General features: G+C 41.5%; 1 protein-coding gene across 1 annotated transcript; it reads left to right on the forward strand.

Annotated features, from left to right (window-relative positions):
* Positions 1-2,126: 2,126 nt before the first annotated feature.
* Laptm4a (lysosomal protein transmembrane 4 alpha) lies at positions 2,127-19,862 on the forward strand. Its single transcript, NM_199384.3, has 7 exons — positions 2,127-2,406; positions 13,259-13,379; positions 16,066-16,142; positions 16,229-16,351; positions 17,472-17,567; positions 17,972-18,070; positions 19,272-19,862. Exons 1-7 carry the CDS (start codon positions 2,296-2,298, stop codon positions 19,344-19,346), a joined length of 702 nt encoding a protein of 233 aa, NP_955416.1. The 5' UTR covers positions 2,127-2,295; the 3' UTR covers positions 19,347-19,862.

Below are 19,862 nucleotides of genomic sequence, written 5' to 3' on the forward strand. Positions count from 1 at the left end.
ATGTGGCATTTGCTCACACACATATCTTAGGAGTCTTAAAAACTCACAAATCCTGCATTCCCCCTAATTTGCTTCCTCATACACTAGGATAACTGACCAGTGAGCTTCCAGGGATATCTCCTCACTCAGACATCTGTCTGGATCTAACAGCTGGGTTTTATAGAAAGGTATAGTGCCTGCCTTTGGGTTCTCAAAATTGTTTGGCAAGCACTTTACCCAGAGCCATCTCTTCCTGCCTGGCCCATATACAGTATATTTTCATTAATAAACAGCTAGCATTATCCCATATACAGCCCACCAAACCTAGACAGTATTGGGGATGCCAAGAAGTGCATGCTGACAGGAGCCTAATATAGGTGTCTGCTGAGAGGCTCTGCCAGAGCCTGACAAATACAGAGGCAGATGCTAGCAGCCAACCATTGGACTGAGCATGAGGACCCCAATGGATGAGTTAAAGAAGGGACTGAGTAGCTGAAGGGGTTTGCAACCCCATAAGGAGAACAACAATATCAACCAACCAGACCGACCAGAGCTTCCAGGGACTAAACCACCATCCAAAGAGTATATACACAAGGAGGGACCCATGACTCTAGCCGCATATGTAGCAGAGGATGGCCTTGTTGGGCATCAATGGGAGGAGAGGCCCTTGGTCCTGTCAAGGCTTGATGCCCCTGTGTAGGGGAATGTCAGGGCAGGGAGATGGGAGGGAGTGGGTGGGTGGGTGAGGGAGCACCCTCAGAGAAGCCAGATGGGGTGGGGTGGGTGGGATGGGGGTATCGGGGGAAACTGGGAAATGGGATAACATTTAAAATGTAAAGAAAAAATGCAATTAAAAAATAAACATCTAGCATTGTCTACTGGCTTAAATTATGGTAGGTAAAGATATGGGGTTGGATAATGTCATCTCTTTTTCTCTTTACAAAATACTTTTGAGGTTTGGAAATTAATATTCAGTGCTTATTTGATTATGCCTATTCACAGCTGCCTACTGTGGTACACTGTTACAGGCCTTAAACAAATACAAAATTAATTCAGTCAAAAAACTTGACTCAGTTAATGAGGATCCTAAGGTGCTAGAAGGAATTATAGAGTGAAGCACCCATTGTTGAAGTAAAAGTGACAGATGAATTACCCAATTTACATCAAACGGCTTTCTCTGAGAAGAGGTAAGATTCAGTGAGTCTGGTGAACGTGCTTTAGAGATGTCCAGCATTCCACAAAAAGCTGGGGTTCATTCTGGAATCAACATGCAGAAAAGTGGGGCTGGTTTCTCACTTAAGATACCCTGTTTTGGGGGTTGGGGATTTAGCTCAGTGGTAGAGCACTTGCCTAGCAAGCGCAAGGCCCTGGGTTCAGACCCCAGCTCCGAAAAAACAGAAAAAAGAAAAAAAAAAAAGATACCCTATTTTGTTTTGCTCGTTTTTCTGTCGTATTTCAATGTACCTTATAATCTTTCTCTTCAAAAGAAAAAAGAAATCACTATTATCTGTATAAACTCAACAGCTAAGCGGTTTTTCCACCTTATCGTGCTGTCATTTTCCCTAATCCCTTGGCCTTTGGCAGAGTCCAGTGGTATTTCTTGGCTCCCTCCAAGTAGGCTTCAGAGAGAAGGGGGAAGGGCAGAAACCCAATCCTTTATCCTACTGCGAGCCCTTCTTTCTAGTGGAGCCTAGAGGACCAAGCCAGAAGGGTAGCCACGCCCCTTCCCCTCAGGCACGCCCCGACAGGCCCAACAATAGAGCACGAATACGTCACGTGGGCATCGCAGTGACAAAGACAACGTGGCAAAAGACAGCGCCAAATATCTCCGTGCCCACTGCCTGCCACCAACCCCATCTTGTTTCTCCCTTCTCTGATTAAAAGTCTCGTTGCCGAGCTAGTCTCGGGCATGGTAAACTACGGAGATAGCCTCAATCCATACAGCCCCAGACAGCGAGTCTAGCCACGCGCACCGCGTCCAAACAGCACCAGAGAGAGTTGAACTTTTGATTGGGCGTGAGCTGTTTCAATCTCCACATCTTCTCCAATCAGAAGCCAGGTAACCCGGCTTTCTGCGCTTCATTGGTCTGTATGTACCAGAAGGCGGAGGGAGAGAGCCCGAGTCGAGGTCCCGCGAGAGCGGCGCCCAGCGCTCAGAGCGCAGGCGCACAGGAGTTGGCAGGGGCCCGGGCCGAGGGCGGGCCAGAAGACGCGTCGTTTGGCTTTGGACAGCGTCGCAGAGTCGTCTGGGTTGAACCGCTGGGCCGAAAGCTTTTGTCAGGGGCCTGGGCGAGAGCGAGGCCCACGAGGTTCCCGATGGTGTCCATGACTTTCAAACGGAGCCGCAGCGACCGGTTCTACAGCACCCGGTGCTGCGGCTGTTGCCATGTCCGCACCGGGACGATCATCCTGGGGACCTGGTACATGGTAAGGGCTGGCTGGCAGGGCCGCTCCACAGGCCAGTGCGCCTGCGCGACAAGTGAGCCTGGGGGGCAGGGGGCGGGGACGTGAAAGTTATTGGGGCGCTACTTTTTGGGGTGCTTTTAACTGTGAACTGAGGCCGGGGACTTTACGAGACGGGGCTCACCAGGATTTGGGAGGCGACGGGAATAGGATCATTATTTCGGGTTCGGGAAGTGCACAACCCTCACCCCACCTCCTCCATCGAAACAATGATTGTCCTCAGTTATGCAGCGGGTTCGGATGTTGTTTTGTCCGAATGGAAAGCGAAATCCAGTTCCGATGATTTCTAGAGTTTTTGCTGAGGCGTTTGGTGATGTAGCCAGAGAGGGCTCTGTTTTGAGTCTAGACGTTAGCCAGGATTTACACTGGGTCAGATTTTCCACAATACACCCCTCTCCCTGCCTGTCAGGTGTTTTTTTCATCTCAAGGCCGCCTTGGTTTGGAAGAGATGTTTATTGAAAGCCTACTATGTTCCTATTGACATTTTCTGGGCTCCAGGATCTGTATGATTCTGTCACAGCAGATGGACGGGCTTGTTGGCTCCTGATTCGGTAGAAAGTCTTTTTGAGATTTTTTTTTAAATTAGTTCCCAGTATCTGTTTGTATTGTACTTGATTTGTTGCGATTTCCAAAACCGTGATTTCTTTTAAAGGTAGTTTTAAGCAATTAAACTGTGCCGAAGCTTTGAGGAACTTAGTGTATTGTCTGTGTGACCACTTGGATGACTTTGTGAGATTTCGTCGTGGGGTGGGGTGTGAGGGTAGGAAGTAGCGCTAGAGATACTGTGCAGTTTCTGATACTTACGTGAAGAGCAGAGGAGGAAGAGGTTTACCCCGTCCTCTCTTCCTTCTCTTACTCTTCCCCGCCCAGTGTCTTGAAGTCATTAGCAACTTTGGCAGAACACCAGATGAAAATCTTCCTCCGGCAGATGGTTTCACAGTCCACCCCAGGGGACTATCAGACCTCCGCTGGATTGCTGCTTTTGTCAGTCTTTATCCTTAGTGTACATTAGAAAAGAGCACCGGGACAGCCTGAATGTGGGTTGGTTTGCTTGTGCTGAGGTTATGTTCAGGTTTTGGTACTTTGGTACTCAGAAAGTCACCCTACTGCTTCTGTAGCATTAATTACATCACATTTTCTTTAAGAAACTGCTGTATTCCCGGACCTGGATTAGTTGATGGCAATCAGCTGGGTTGTCTATCTAGCTTTCCCTCACTTGTTTTCCTTTTTGCTAAGAGTGTGGATTTTTCATTTCTTCTTTCCTTCAAGGTCTTCCATTCTCTTAAATGATTAATTCCCGTCTTACCTACACCCTCCCTGCTTTCTCCCAGAAAATGACCTCTCCTTGAACTTAGCTAAGAAAATTTGGATTAGAGTCTGGGATTCTTGCCTGAAAACTTCATCTTCCTGTTTCTTCTTCAATCTCTCCACTTAAAAGGGCTTCAAACCCTTTGAAGAAGAAAACCAAAAAACAAAAACCAAAATACCACCCCTTCAGCCATTCAGATCTATTGGCAGCATTTCTGTACACTCTTTGTTAGGCGGAGTTTTTGATGCTGTAGCTTTTGTTTATAAAAATGAACAGGGAACTCAAAATGCAGAGCGAAAAACTATACCAAGGACTTTTTCCTTTTTTAATTTTTTGTTTATTTTTATTTCACTGTGTGGGTGTTTTGTCTACATGTTTGTCTGTGGTAACTTAATGTTTATGGAGGCCACCAGAGGCTAGATTCTCCTAGGACTGGAGTTCCAGATGGGCGTTAGTGGTGTAGGTGCTGGGAATTGCACTCAGGACAGCAACCAGTGTTCCTAGCTACTAAGTGCACTCCCTCCCCTCCCTCTCCCTTCCTCTCCCCCTCATTCCTATGTCACCCCCTCACCCAAAGGACCGTTTTTGTTTTTTGTTTTTTAACAGAGTAGGGATTGAGGGGTCTAAATCTGTAGCACAACTGAAGCTCTTGGTGTGAAACACCCCCCCACCCTTTGAAAAGATGCTGTTTTGCATCAACTTTCAGGTTAGAATATTGTAAACTGCTTCAGTTGATTTGTTTTAATTCATGTAAGAGATTTATTGCCCGTCTTCAATGTAAAGGTCTCTGAGGAACATACAAAGGGGATAGATCACCCATATTGCATGACTTCTGTATTCCTAGTACTTGCTGTGTGATAGATTCTAGTTCTGCTTACTTTGGTCATGACATCATCCCTTAATGGTGATGGTGCTACAAAGAACATTGTAACACAGCCAGGAAATGGGACTTACAGTCACAAAAGAGAAAGGTACACAGTGATGCAGATTCTAATCAGATTAAGGGGAGGAAAAGAACATTTGTTTTGCTTAGTACATTATTATTGGTGACTTTAAAAAGTGTACAAGCCTTAGTTGTACAGTAGTTTGAAGACATACTTTCTGCTAGTTGGGGTGCACTTAGGAGATGAAAACAATATAATGTATAATGCCTCCAAATGAAGAGGTCTTGTCCAAATTATGCATTCTACCGCCATAGCAGAGACACAAGATGACTACAGCTAGAATGACCTTTCCTCCTTATTTCCGCCTTCCATTGTTCCCTTCCTAAACACTTTGTCATGAGCACTGCTGCTTGGTTCCAGTATGTCTCAATCTGTGGGAGAATAATGATGAGCCCGGTTGTCTGGACCAAGGCCTGCATTTACCATTCTTTCTGTGGTGTTTGAAACTTGGAGGCACAACCCTTCCTTCTGCTGGGCCTGGACACATGACTGATAATGATATCATTGATTTCTTGAATTAACATTGATTTTTTTTTTTTGTTTTTGTTTTTGTATACCATCATGTATGCCAAAGGATTAATTGAGTGGAGAGTATGAGGTGGTAACAGGAGAATCAGTTCAAACTCAGCCTTGGCCACATAGGATGCTAGCTCTAAAGCCAAACCAAACCCTTAAGTGCTAATGGTTGGTACTCAACAATAGTTCTGTGGGACACAAAACCAGAATAGAGTTTGCTGATGGTTTAAATGTGAAAGACGTGCTTAAGGAATATGTGACTTGAGAATGAGTTCAGGCTTCAATTTGTACATTCCTCAAGTTGACTTCATTATCATTTGAAGCCAGATTATTATTATTATTTAACTCTTAGGAGATAGGAACTCATTACGTACTAAATCATGAATATAGCATTAAAAAGCCTGTTTCAGGAAATAGCCTTCATGATACAAATGTCTATTTTTTTTTTTTTTTTTTTTTTTGGTTCTTTTTTTCGGAGCTGGGGACCGAACCCAGGGCCTTGCGCTTCCTAGGTAAGCGCTCTACCACTGAGCTAAATCCCCAGCCCCCACAAATGTCTATTTTTGTTCTGTACTTTTTTCTTTCTTCCGAGACAAGGTTACTCTGTGTAACCCTGAGATGTCCTGGAGCTTGCTCTGTCGCTCTGTAGACCAGAGGTGGACTTTCTCATGGATGTTTTAGCCTTAAGTAACCTAGTGTTAGGAAGAAGTGAAGTCAGATTGCTCATGCCAGGGGCCGTTCACCCATTAGTCCTGGCTCTTTAAATAACTAGAGCTGACAGTTCGTGTCTTCCCCACATTGTTTTGTGATTTCAGTGCTATGTCTTCCCTCTGTAGTGTTCTTCTGCACTTTGATTCACTTAAAAATTCTTTTTAAAATGTACTATTACTATATGCATTCTTGTATGGTGTGTGCACAGGTGGAGAGGGTAGAGGGCAGGACAGCTTTGTGGAACTTCTTTTCTTCTGCCTCTGTCAGTTCTGAAGGTTGAACTCGGGTCACCTGGCCTGTGTTGCAAGTGTTTTTATCCCCCCTGAGCTAATTTGTGGGCCAATAATTTCACATTTTAAGTTAAATAATCTACTAAGGGAAATCTTCATATTTACAAAAGTAGTGGAACAATGCTAAAAAAATCATTGTTCAGCTATTTACGTTTCGCCAATTCCAGGCAACTCTTTATTGGTTAAGGCATGTGTTTGCATGGTAAGGCGCTCTTTACATCACAGATCATGGATGGCTTTCTTCAGTGTGGGTGTCTGCACTGCGTACTCACTGTACATGGGTGTGGTTATCTTTTTCCTTATTTTTCTTCCATCGCAAATGTCCTTTGGGGCTGAGGATGTAGGTCAGTATAGAGTACTCATCTAGGGGCTGGAGATGTTACAGAGCTCAGTTGATAGAATGTTTTTTAGCATGCATAAAACACCGGGTTTCATTTACCATGCCACATAAACTCGACATGGTGGCATGTAACCTGAAATCCTAGCACTTGGAAGGTGGAAGCAAGAGAATCAGAAGTTCATGGTAATTCTCCACTAAATAGAGTGCTGAGCAGGTATGTACAAGGATCTGACTTTACCTGTGGCACCAAAAAAAAAAAAACAAAAACAAAAACAAAAAACAAAAAACCCTTATGTGTAGGGGTGCTTTTTGATGAGGAGAAGGATGGAGCAGTCTTAGTCAGTAAAATGCATCTAGACGCTAACTTATTACCAACTGGACATTTGAGGTATTCAGTAGACACTTGTGGAATGAATTATCTCTTATGAAATAATAGAGATAAATCAGTTGATAAATTAAACATAGTAAACAACAGTAAAAAAATTCTTTTCTGAAGATGATCATTTGACAATTATGTGCTTAGTTTTGTAGACTGGTTCACCAGGAAGGGACTCTATCCTAAAGCAGACACACAGTTAGTAATAGTCTCAAAAGATACTGGGCTGGGGCAAAATATAAAGAGTTGAAACTAGAGAGGTGACTCAGTGGTTGAGTCCTGGCTGCTTTTTTCAGAAGTCCTGGGTTCTATTTCCTGCATCCACATGGCTACTCATAACCATCAATCACTTGTGTCCCTGGGGATCCAATGCGTTCTGGCCTTTGAGAGCACCAGGTATGCAAATGGTGAACACACATATATGCAGGCCAAACACTCATTCACATAAAATAAAAATTGTTTAGTGTTTTTTTTTTTTTTCCCTCAAGTCTGTCTTTGGGGTAATTGATGTAAGATTTAGGTTTAAGTGTGTATGTCGTGCTGAGTGTGTGGACTAGGTAGAGTTCTTGCCTTCTGTTAATCTTTTCTGCCAGGTTGCCTACTCCAGGATAGCTAGTCTGTGAGCTTAGGGTGATCCTCCATTCTGTATATCCTGTCTCACACAGTAGGAGTGCTAGGATTGCAGATAGGTATCACTGGATAGGCTTGCTTTATTTATTTTTTTCTGGGTGTAGACTATCTGGCTGGTCTGTATTTGACCAGGCTGGCCTCAGCTCTCAGAGATCTACCTCTTTCTGCCCTCTGAGTCTGATACTAAAGGTGTGGACGGCTACATCCAGCTCTATATGGCTTTCATTGTAGGCTCCAGGGCTGGAGTTTCCATTCTAGAGAATAGCTATTCTGTATAGGCTACAAATCAAGTTAGGCAATTTTTTCAGAACTGAAATCATACAGTCACTTTCCTGATCGTATAGTGATGTCAAAACCCGGAAATGAAACTGCAGTTCTCCAATTAATGGACAAAGAAGAGATTAAAAGGACGAATCAAACTTTTTTGAAACAAGCGAAAGTAAAAGCAGTGTTTGAGACCGAGGGACACAGCAAAATCAGTGAGGAAGTTCACAGCCCCAGGGTACCTACGTCAGAAGGAGAGAGGTAGAAACCCAATGATACTTTTTAACTAGGAAAACAAGAATTAAGCCCAAAGTCAATAGGAGGAGAGAAGAGATTAAAAAAATAAGAGCAGAAATAAAGTGTTTAGTTTTTGTTGGTCTTCTGCAGAGCTCACTTTGTAGCCCTGGCTGGCTGCAGACTCCACGCTCCTCCCATCTTGGCCTTCCATGTGCCAGGATATAGGCATGGGCCACATTGCCTGGTGAGAGTCTGAAAACTTTTCAAACCTTTAGCTAGATTAAGATGAAAAAAACAGTCAGCGTTGGAGATGATGAGGTAATGATACAGCCGATAGTACAGTAACAGGAGTTTCAGAGATTAGTACAAAGAACTGCCTGCTGATAAATGGAAACTGTAAGCCTATCAAAGATGGCCCATAAGGAGAATAGAGTAAGTAATGTGATTGGATCAGTAGTAAGACTTTCCCAGCGAGGAAGTCTGGGGTCTGATTATTTCACCAGTGGATTCTACAATATATTCAAAGGGCCACTACTACCTTTCCAAATATTTTCTGTGGAGCAAACAAACAATAATAATAATTTTAACCTCTTAAACAAAATACTTTTGGCCAGTATCTCTGATGAACAGTGCAGAAATTCTCAATAAACAGAACTCAACATCATATTATAAAGTAAGTCCTCAGGATCAAGTGGGTTTCCTCCCAAGGATTTAAGGATGGTTCAACCCATGCAAATCAGTACAGGTAGTATATACATAGAATAGAGAACCAGATCCTTATGACCATTTCAGTAGCTGCAGTTAGTTTTGATACATTTTACCATCCTCTCAACTGAAAAAAATGGCTGAAGAGGTGACCCGGTGGCTAAGAGTTCAATTGCCAACACCCACATGGTGACTCACAACTTCATAACTGCAGTTCCAGGGATCAGGGATCAGATAACATCTAGCTTCTTCCATGCATCGGGTGTGCAAGTGGCACACTAGCAGGCATGCAGGCAAAACATCCACATACATGATAGTTGAAAATACTTACTCTTAAAGTGGATATACAACACAGTAAAAGCCATATAATACTGACAGCTAACACCATACCAAATTACCTCTTCTCTAAGATCAGAAACAGAGTTAACGGTGCTTCCTTTTAACACTTCTGTTCAACATAGTATTGAAAGTCCTAGCCAGAGCAGTTTGGTGAGAGAAACAGATGAAGAGCTTAGAGATAGGAAAAGAGGAAGTCAAGGCTATGTATTTGCAGATGACACAATCAGATGTATAGAAAATCCTGAAAACTGAAAAGAAAACTCAGAATTAATAAATTTAAATGGTAGTAAAACAACTTTAAAAATATGAAAGAGAAATCAGGAAAGCAAATGTGTCATAGTTTAAAAAAGCAAAGCAAGCCAAACAAACACTCCTAAGAGTAACTTTAACCAGGAGGTGAAAGAATCTAATATACAACGAGAATAGAACGTCCACCAAGGTCACAAATAATGGAAAGACCCTGTAGACATGAATTGGAATCTAGTATTGTTAGGTGCTGTTGTATCCAGAGAGATGTGTAAGTGTAATGTAGTACCTGTTTTGTTGTCCTCCACTTACTAGGAGAAAACACTTCCTAAAAGTTGAGTGGAACCACTCACGGCTTGCCAAAGAAGTCTTGAGCAAAAAGACCAAAGCTGGAAGTGTCACTGTCCACTTTTAAAATGTAGAGCTGTCATAACCAACCAGCCTCGGCCTGGTACAAAAATAGAAATGGAGACCAATGGAAAAGAATAGAGAACCCAAAAATAAACCCACACTCCCTACAGCCAAGTGATTCTCAACAGAGGTACCAGAGATTACATCTGGGCAAGCACATTTTCTTTAGTGAATACTGCTAGGAAAATGGCATGAACTAGACCCTGCTGTCATAATGAAAGCCAAAAGTACTTGAGGATAAAATTGAGACTAACCTACTAGGAGAGAATGGAGGGGAGCACTGACATAGGTCTGTGTTCTAAGATTCCTATCGCTGTGAAGCAACTAAAAGCATTAGTCCAAAGCAGGAAGTCTCACTGTCCAGTTTCAAGATGTAAAGCTGTCATAACCAGCACAGCCTACTTCTGGTACAAAAATAGATATGGACTATTTTGCTTACAGTTCCACATAACAAGTTCATAATAAAGGGGAAGTCAGGGCAGGAACCTAGACTGCAGCAGAGGCTGCGGAGAAGCTCTGCTTAATGGTTTGCTCACCTCGCTTTCTTTCTTTTTTTAAAGAATTGTTTATTTTATGTATATGAGTATACTGTTCAGACACACCAGAAGAGGGCATAGGATCCCATTACAGATGGCTGTGAGTCACCATGTCGTTGTTGGGAATTGAACTCAGGATCTCTGGAAGAGCAGTCAGTGCTCTTAAACACCGAACCATCTCCCCAGCCCTCAGCCTGCTTTCTTAAGCCATCTAGGACTAGCTGTCTCGTAACACCATCTCCAGTGAGCTGCCACCCTCCTCTCCCACACCAACTGTTAATCAAGAAAAATGAACTACAAACTTGACAGCATTTTCTCAAGTGAGTGTCCCTCTTCCCAGGTGACTAGCTTGTGCCAAATTGACTAAAAGGGAAAACACACACACACTCGCGCGCGAATAATCTGAAACCTAGAATAATCTGAAATTGTTATTGAATGTAAATGCACAGGCAACAAAAGAAAACACACACATAAAGGATTGCATCAAACTGAAACGCTGTTTTATTGCCGAAGAATCAGAACAGTGAGCAGCAACCTGTAGAAATGGCAGAATGACTTTTCAAACCTTATCATAAGAGATTAATACCTTAAATATATCAAGAACTCAACAGCAAAAGCAAATAGTTAAATTTAAAAGGGGGCAGCTAAGTAGACATTTCTCAAAGAAGAGAAGCTGGACCAACACATGCATTAACAACTCTGAATGTCATGAGAGTGCATCTCATCCAGTGAGTGAGTGCCAGCCAGCCAGACCAAAACATAACATGTTAGAGAATAGCACGGTCTGCGCCGTGTGGGGTGTAGTGTACACACTTGGAAAAACTGTGGAGGCTCCTCAGGGTAGAAGAACTGTCCTAGAACCCAGAAGTCCTACTAGTGGGTATTTACCCACAGAAAACAACATCACTATATCAAAGAGATCTGTTGCAGCCATGTCTAATGCAATACTGTTGACAGTAGACGAGCTAGGGAGTGAGCTGAGGTGTCCATGATAGCAGTGGAAAGGAAGATGAGGTCTGTGCTCACAGCGGGTACCGTTAGTAGTTAGTAATGGACCAAATTGACATTTGCAGCAACAGAACTGAAGATACAACTGAGATAATCAAGCTACAGGAGACAAATACATGATCTTACTTTCAGATTACAAAGTAGTTTAATTTATGTACAGGATAGTGGTCACCACAGACTGAAAGGCAAGAGGAGGGGTGGGTAAGCCTCGGGATAGGAGTACAAGGCGTGTTTTGCACAGAGGGTGATTACAGCTGTCAAAGTTACATTAAAAAGTCTGAAGTACTAAGCAGGGTGAGTCTGTTTTCACCACAGACTGAAATGTTTAAGGTTATGGCAGATATATTTGACCAGTATATGCTGAATACGTGTACTAAAACATAGCACTGTATTCCATAAATATGTACAAATATTGTCATTAAAGAAAAAACAAGGGAGAAATTCCTTGCCTGGGTCTGAATGTTTCCCTGGACTTGAACTTGTTCCTTTCTATCAAATAAGAGAGTCTCCATTGTTTTCTTACTGCTTATTTAATATGATGTGTACAGAAGGCTTTTAAAGTCTTTCTCAAGCAATAGGTCTTTGCCTCTGTTGTTGACACATGCTGTGTTCTACCTGGCCTTGGCACTAGGTTTACAAGCCTTAGTTTCAACTTCCTTTCCTGAATACAGTAGGAAAGAGTCATAAATATTTTGGAATAGTTTGTCTATAGTAGAATATCTTAAAGACTTTAAACTATAGAGTTACAGTTTTAATTTCTTGAAAAATTCAACAGGGAGTCTAGTAGCAGAAATTTATATATGTGCTCAGGGGTAGGTGCTTAGGATCATGAGTACTTTTTTTTTTTAGAACAGTTAGTTATATTCAAAGTACTGACCCACAGTGAAATGAACTTAGAAATGTTACTAATAATACTAGGCAAGGACAGTGGAAAACTCAATGATGTTTCTATAGAAGAAAAAAATGGCTTTTTAAAAACTCATATGTTATAAAAATATTTTAGATCTGTGGACTATGTATAAACTACATATACACATGTGTAAATATATATAAATATATATTTATATGTATAGTATATATTTAACAACCCTCTCCCCAAGTAGTTTTGGTACTTCATTTCCTTCGTTTAGTAGTTGGTTTTGCATGTTTTTCTTAGCATGAATATTTTTCTGTGCCATGCAAGGCTTTTTTACTAGGATGATAATTTACTCTGCAAGAGTTTGCTGAATGGATTTCAAACTTAATTTCCCACTACAAGATAACACGCCTAATTTGAAAATAAAATGTGGCCTGTTTCTCTACTGAGTATTTGGAGTCTTGGCCTGCTATAAGAAAATACCTTTCTTGGTTGTTATCATTTATCCTTCATTTAGGGTGGACAGGAAAGAGTAGTTTCAGTTATTGTTGATAGAACATTGGGAGTGTCAAATGTTTGAACTTCCACAGCAAGGAGGAGGTGAACAGATTTGAGGACCTGAATGTCACTACAGTGTTTGGAAGCTACTTTTGGGTATTAGATGAGTACATTGACTCAAAAGGTAGAATTAAGACCAATGCAGGGAGAGGGAAGGGACTTTTAAACTTGAGCAAAGCGAATGGGGGTGCTTTGAAGGAGTGGCAGGCATCTGCATGTGGGAAGTGAACTGACAGGTGTCTGATGGGTGTGTGAGGAAATATGTGTGTGCCTCTGAACACAAACAGACTGGAATGAGTTCCCGATTTTATTTTCTGCGCATTTCATTCTGGTTTGTTGGCATTAGCACAGGGCTAGGCATCTTTGTACATGCTATGACTTTTCAACTGTTCTCACAGTGATAATACATGTTTTATCTCAGTGTCTCCTCTATTTCATAACCTTGTTACTGCAAGTGAAATAATATTAAATATAACAACATCCCGAGAGTCTGTGAAGATTGTTCTCTGGTAGGAGTTAATGTAAAGTTTTCTTTCTCAGGTGGTCAACCTATTGATGGCAATTTTGCTGACTGTGGAGGTGACTCATCCAAATTCCATGCCAGCTGTCAACATTCAGTATGAAGTCATTGGTAATTACTATTCATCTGAGAGAATGGCTGGTAAGTTTTTACTTTAAAAGATAATCACTGCCAAATTTTTATTGATAAAGCCATTTGTTGTCTATATGTGAATGTTAGAGGACACTTGACAGAATTGAGCTTGAGTTATTCTTCAAATGGTTAAGTACTTTGCATAGTAGGGTACCAAGTTAGCTGTTACTTAAACCGTTTGTTGAGACTGTAAAGTGTTGCGATGACTGTCCCCAGAGGAGGTCAGCAAGAGCTGCAGTAGAGCATTGCTAGACAAGACGTGTAGTGGACAGTTGACAGTAGGCTGTCTTTATGCTTTGACGCTACAGACCAGACAGGGAAAATGGTTCGAGACTTTCAAGAGCCTTGTATGATGTGTAGCCAGGGTCAGAAATTGGTGTGTAGATCAGGTGGATTCTTATAGTAGAGTATAAAATACTTGTTTATGTGGAAAGAAAGAGACTTATCGCTACTATTAAAAATGGAGTAACCCTAGAACATTCATAGAAATTGTCATTTTAAACTGATTTACAGCGCTTGCCTAGGAAGCGCAAGGCCCTGGGTTCGGTCCCCAGCTCCGAAAAAAAAAAAAAAAAAAAAAAGAACAAAAAAAACTGATTTATTCCCTGAAAGCAATTATTTTTTATTACCAGTTTTCTCTTTAAAATGCAGGTATAAAATGATTCCAGTTGAGTTTATATTATTATAATTATATCATAAATTTAATAGTTAAACAGGAAATTATGTCTCAGTTTGGAATACAATTTTTACATGCTTAGTTTTAAATTTTCAGTTTAGAAAAGTGTTCCCAGGTCACAAGTGTGTTTATAGTACTATAGATCTTAATTCCCAGGATTTTAGATTTTACTAGCTTTTAATATGAAGTTTTGAACTTCTTTATATTTGTGGCTACCTGTGATCCAAGGATGAAGATTTGTGTCTTCCTTTTTAAAGATTATTTTGTTTTATGTGTGAGTGCTTTGCCTGAATGTATGTATGTGTGCACTGTATATATGTATATGTGTGTGCAGTGCCTACTGAGGCCGAAGAGGGAGGGCAATGTGAACTGCAGTTTGTCTGTCGCCTGAGGGTGCCTGGAACCAACCCTGGTTTCTCTGCAACAACCATGACCTTAACTGCTACTCTCTCTCCAGCCCTGATTTGTGTCTTTCTTTTTTCTTTCTTTTGCTTTGTTTTCTTTCTTTCCTTTCTGCCTTTCTTTTTGTTAAATAATTTTTTGTCTTTATGGATAACTTAATTTTTCAGGAGCCAGAAAGAATTCTGTGGCTATAATACAGAATATAATGAAAACAACTGATGGGCATTTATAATGTGTTTTGTTGTTGTTTGTAGTGAAAAGTTTTCTGATCCTTTTTAAATGTATCCTCGTGATGTTGACTCTGAGGGGAGTGACAAGGAATAGCCTTTTGGCATATTTTTCATGAATAGTTTCTTTTTATTTGAACCTCCTCCTTCCCAAATAATAATAAACCAAATTTTAGAGTCTTATTAGTACCTTCCTCCATTTTTTGAGAGAGGGTCTTACTTTATATCATAATCCTTAACAATGGAGATACTCTGATATGATACAATAACTAATGTTAAATACTGGTTGTGTTTATAATGCTCAGTGATATGATTATTTGTATAAATATCTGATATCTACATTTTTGGTGCCCTTATTTAAATTTTCAGTTATATGTATGTATAGGATTATGTGGTGTGAGTGCAGGAGCCTGGAAGCCAGAGGCGTGCACTTTTCTGCAACAGGAGTTAAGGCAGTAGTGAGCAGCCTGACATGGGTATGGGGAACCGTGCTCTGCAAGAGCCGTAAGCTGAGCCAGCTGCCCACATCCCCATCTCCTTTTAGTTTATTAATGTCTGTCGGGATCACAGGATCAACTGTAGGTTGTGAAGATACTCACCCAGTCAAGTATGGACTAATACTGTTTGGGATTATTTGGGTGGGTTCTGAAGAGAATGGTGAACATGGGTTGATACACTGAGGAGAAGTTAGAAGAATAGCTGTGTGTTGGGCAGAGAGGGCAAACTGAAGGAAGCCATGGGTTAAAGGTGTGAGACCAGGGTGGGATTAATGGAGAACTGTGAGTTTCAGGTTGTAATCTTTATCAAATCTGTATTTGTGGTTTTCTATGTGTATTTCATCTGTCCTAAGCAAACAGCAACTTCTCTTACCAGTTAAGCCCTCATCTCACAAAACCCAACTTGTGTGAATTCTTTCCTAGTTTTTGATTGGGTCTGTATGTGTTGCAACTTGCCTGTTAGATTTGTCTCTTTGCACATAGACATGTAGAGGCCCAGGGGCCTGTTTCCTGTGTTTGCATGGCTCTGGTTCCGTCCTCACAGAGTCAGTGAGTTGTTGGACACGGAAAGGCATGCGTAAGCTTCTCAGAATTTTTTTTTTTTTTTTTTTTTTTTTTTTTTTTTGGTTCTTTTTTTCGGAGCTGGGGGCCGAACCCAGGGCCTTGCGCTTCCTAGGTAAGCGCTCTACCACTGAGCTAAATCCCCAGCCCCTTCTCAGAATTTCTTACTGTCAGGCTTAGGTGCTTTTCTTGGTCTTAGATCTAACGAGGTCCAATTTTGAAAACAATTACAGTTAATTTACACAGAAACATTTTAAAGCGTCATTTTGTCAAGAATTTAGTTTCTTTCATTGCATATGTTGCTTAATTAGATTTCTGTTTTGTTTTCTTAGATAATGCCTGCGTTCTTTTTGCCGTCTCTGTTCTTATGTTTATAATCAGTTCAATGCTGGTTTATGGAGCCATTTCTGTAAGTCTGCCATGTTTTCCTCTCTCCATTTGACCTGTAGCAAGTAGTGATTTTGTACATATACTGATGTTACTCTCCTTCTACAGTATCAAGTGGGCTGGCTGATTCCTTTCTTCTGCTACCGACTTTTTGACTTCGTTCTCAGTTGTCTGGTAGCCATCAGTTCTCTCACTTACTTGCCAAGAATCAAAGAATATCTGGATCAGTTGGTAAGAGTGTTTGCTATTTAACATTTCCACTTAAGTAAAACATTTTAATTGAAATCTAAAGGTAGCCTTGGTACTATTTTTAACTCTTTGCTTTGTACAGTATCTTAAAATCACACCTATGTTAAGACCTGTAAGATAGAAATAAATGATTGTTGTACCATACCATTTGGACAGCAGAGTACTAAGTCCGTAAAGATAGTGTAGAAGAGATAGTTGAGTTAATTGTGTTTTAATAAAATATTCGACTGTATTTGAGATTCCTAAGGGATTGGTGTTTGATCTTTAACAGAATGCTAGCCTGTATCTGTATACCTGCTGTATACAGGTATAGGCTAGTCCTGTGTCTGTGCCCACTGTACCCTAGCCCTATGTCTGTGCCCACTCTGTTCTAGTCCTACCATGTTGTTGGGGTGCCTACTGTATTCTAGCCCTGTGTAGGAAATGTTAGCTGTTTAGGAAAACTTGCTCTCTTACAGACTCTGGTGGTTTTTTCCCCTCTGTTTGATTGGTGTTCTTTCCATTAGAAGGTATTTCTTCTGCTGGCCAGTTTTAAACACTCCCTTCCCTTCTAATGCCTTTCTCCTGACTTGTCCAGAGTCAGATGAGTGCAGCCGATCTTTTCCAGCACAGTGAGTCTGTGAGCAGTAAATTATGTCCTTCTACCTGGCTTGTAGACAGTGGCATGTGTTCTTTTTAACTATCATCTAATGAAGAGTTGAGATCAACATTTGACTCCTAGAAAAGTTACTTTTCTTTGTGGAAGACTGTGCTCCTAGAGACTTGAGCAATCTCAATTCCTCCTGACTTTCTGAACCAGGACAGGGTTGGGGTGCTGTACAAGTGGTTATATTTTGTCAAAAGCACAAAGATGAAAAATACTAGCCAGCAAAATGAATATTAGCTCTATTCAGACCTTCTAGTTATCTCAGCTATTAAACAAGCAGACGGGAGTGATTAGTCTGTTGATGATAAGGGTCTTGGATGTGCTGCATTCTTTGTGTGAATTTGCAGTAGCCTTTCACTCTTGACTGTTGCCCTTTGTTGTGTTCTTAAAATGCTCCCTAGATTTTCAGAAGCAGAAGGCTGTGGTGTAATTGTCAGTGCTTTTGTGTTTTAACAGCCTGATTTCCCCTACAAAGATGACCTCCTGGCATTGGACTCCAGCTGCCTTCTGTTCATTGTACTTGTGTTCTTTGTGGTATTCATCATTTTTAAGGTAAGGAGTTTCCAATTCACTCTTGGGGCCTGGTGAAACTGCTCAGTCAACCTTTTTCCAGTCTTGTGTCTGTATCCATACACATACACATAGTTGATGGAGGATTTGTAGTGTCGGTGTCACTGCATTTAAGGGGTGGGTCCCCTTTGTGTTTTCAAAAGTGGCTCATGGTTTATAGGGAAATCCATTAAAATTCCTAACATTTGAGCGCAGGATTTCCTCACAGCCTGTTGATTAGCAGACCTGAATCTCCAGCTAGAGTCTCTGTGAGAAACTTGTGATGTTTAAATGAGAGCCAGTCAGGAGTGAGCCTGGCTTGACTAGGTTCCTTTTGTACAGACAGTGCAGAAGAGATGATGGTCCTCTGTTCCCAGAGCAACCTGCTGAACTGTTTCTCCTTTCAGGCTTACCTAATCAATTGTGTTTGGAACTGCTACAAATACATCAACAATAGAAATGTGCCAGAGATTGCCGTGTATCCTGCCTTTGAAGCACCTCCACAGGTTAGCTGCTGTTCACTCACCAAACTGTCACTCCTACTGCTGCCTCCAGAAGTGAATGTGGGGCTTGACTTTCCAGTCGTTGCTATAACTGTGGTTTGGAATTTGAATAGCTTGAACCCACAAATGTATAAGATTTAGCATTTTCCAGGAATCTTGTGCACACAGGTCTAGAGCTCTCTGCACTGTTTGCCCAGATTGACTGTGGTCCCCACAAGTGTTTCTGGACAGATACAAGCTAGGAATATCAATAATTGGCTTGTGAGAATTCTAAGGGATGAGGGCTAATGGGTGTGTGTGTGTGTGCGCGCGTGCCCACTTGTAAGATCCAAAGCCTGGGCCTTGGGGAGATGATTGTGATGGCATCTGAGTGCCGAGCCCTTCTCTTAGAACCCTGTTTGCTGCTTTGCTATCTTCGCAGATTTTCAGCATATAGAGTAAACATGGCCCATGAGCCAGCCTGTCACTTGGAGGATAGGACCTTAGGCTAGAGTGAGCTTTAAAAAGGCTTTCTATTATCCCAAAGAGCAGGATAGGAGGTCATTGTCCTTTCAGTACAAATTATTATGAAACTACAGACACTGGCAGCTTTCTCTAGAGCAGTTAGTGGGGCCTTTCCCCCTAGATCCTCAGTTCTTGAAATATTAGCACTGGAACTTTATTGATTGACTGTCAAGAGAGAAACCCTTTATATTTTTTAAATATATGTGGGTTAGTGTGTTAGTTTATCTTCCAGGTTAGTTCAGAGGAAGAATTCTAATTGTCTTCTATCCATCACACTCATCTATTCATCCATTCCCATCTGTCTACCCATTCCCATCCATCCGTCCATCCATCCATCCGTCCGTCCGTCCATCCGTCCGTCTGTCTGTCCGTCCATCTGTCTATCTGTCCCATCCATCCATCCATCTGTCTGTCCGTCCATCTGTCTGTCCGTCCATCTGTCTATCTGTCCCATCCGTCCGTCCGTCCGTCCGTCCGTCCTCCCACCCACCTAGCCATACAGTTGTGGCGATCTTGATCTTGAGTTAGGGTGTCACTGAGTTGAAGCTGCTCAGTTGTCTGTTGTCTCAGTAACTGTTGATCTAACTTCATCTTTCTTCGGGTTGTGTGCTCCCAAGTTAGGGCATAGAGTCTGAAAGCTGATTATTTTAGAAATGAATTTAAAGTGACATTGTCTGACATGATTCTTTTCTCTCTTCAGTACGTTTTGCCAACCTATGAAATGGCTGTGAAGATTCCTGAGAAAGAGCCACCACCTCCTTACCTGCCTGCCTGAGGACGTTCTACCTTGTCAATAAAGCCTATACCAGCTTCTTGTCTTGTTTATTTTACAGAAAGCTGCAATGCAGGGCTCTCAGACTCGTTTGATGTAAAGTGCACTGTCTTGTCTGAGCATTTATTTTCAAACACTAAGGAGCTTTTGGACATTATTAAAAATTTTGTTAAGAATCACATTGTAGAAACTTTTGAAGACAATCTAGGTTAAGCAAGAGCAAAGTGCCATTGTTAGCCTTTAACTGAGGGTAGGGAGGGGAAGGGTCTCTATGTTTTCTTTTTTAACTTTGCACTTTCTTTGTATAATGGTTTATGTTTTGGATGTCTGATGCCCTGAATAGTTTCCAGAGAGTGAGTTGGTCGAAGATCCGCAGTCTCCAGCTCTGTGAAACAGGAGAGAGAAAGAGCATTTTGACTTGACCTGGAAGATGACGGTTGCATGCTTCTCATTTGTATGTTTTCATCTTTGTGATAAAATGCTTTAATAAAGCTCTTAAATTTTACCATTGTCCTTAAA

The sequence above is a fragment of the Rattus norvegicus genome, chromosome 6 (genome assembly GCF_036323735.1).
Source record: "Rattus norvegicus strain BN/NHsdMcwi chromosome 6, GRCr8, whole genome shotgun sequence".
Lineage (NCBI taxonomy): Eukaryota > Metazoa > Chordata > Mammalia > Rodentia > Muridae > Rattus > Rattus norvegicus.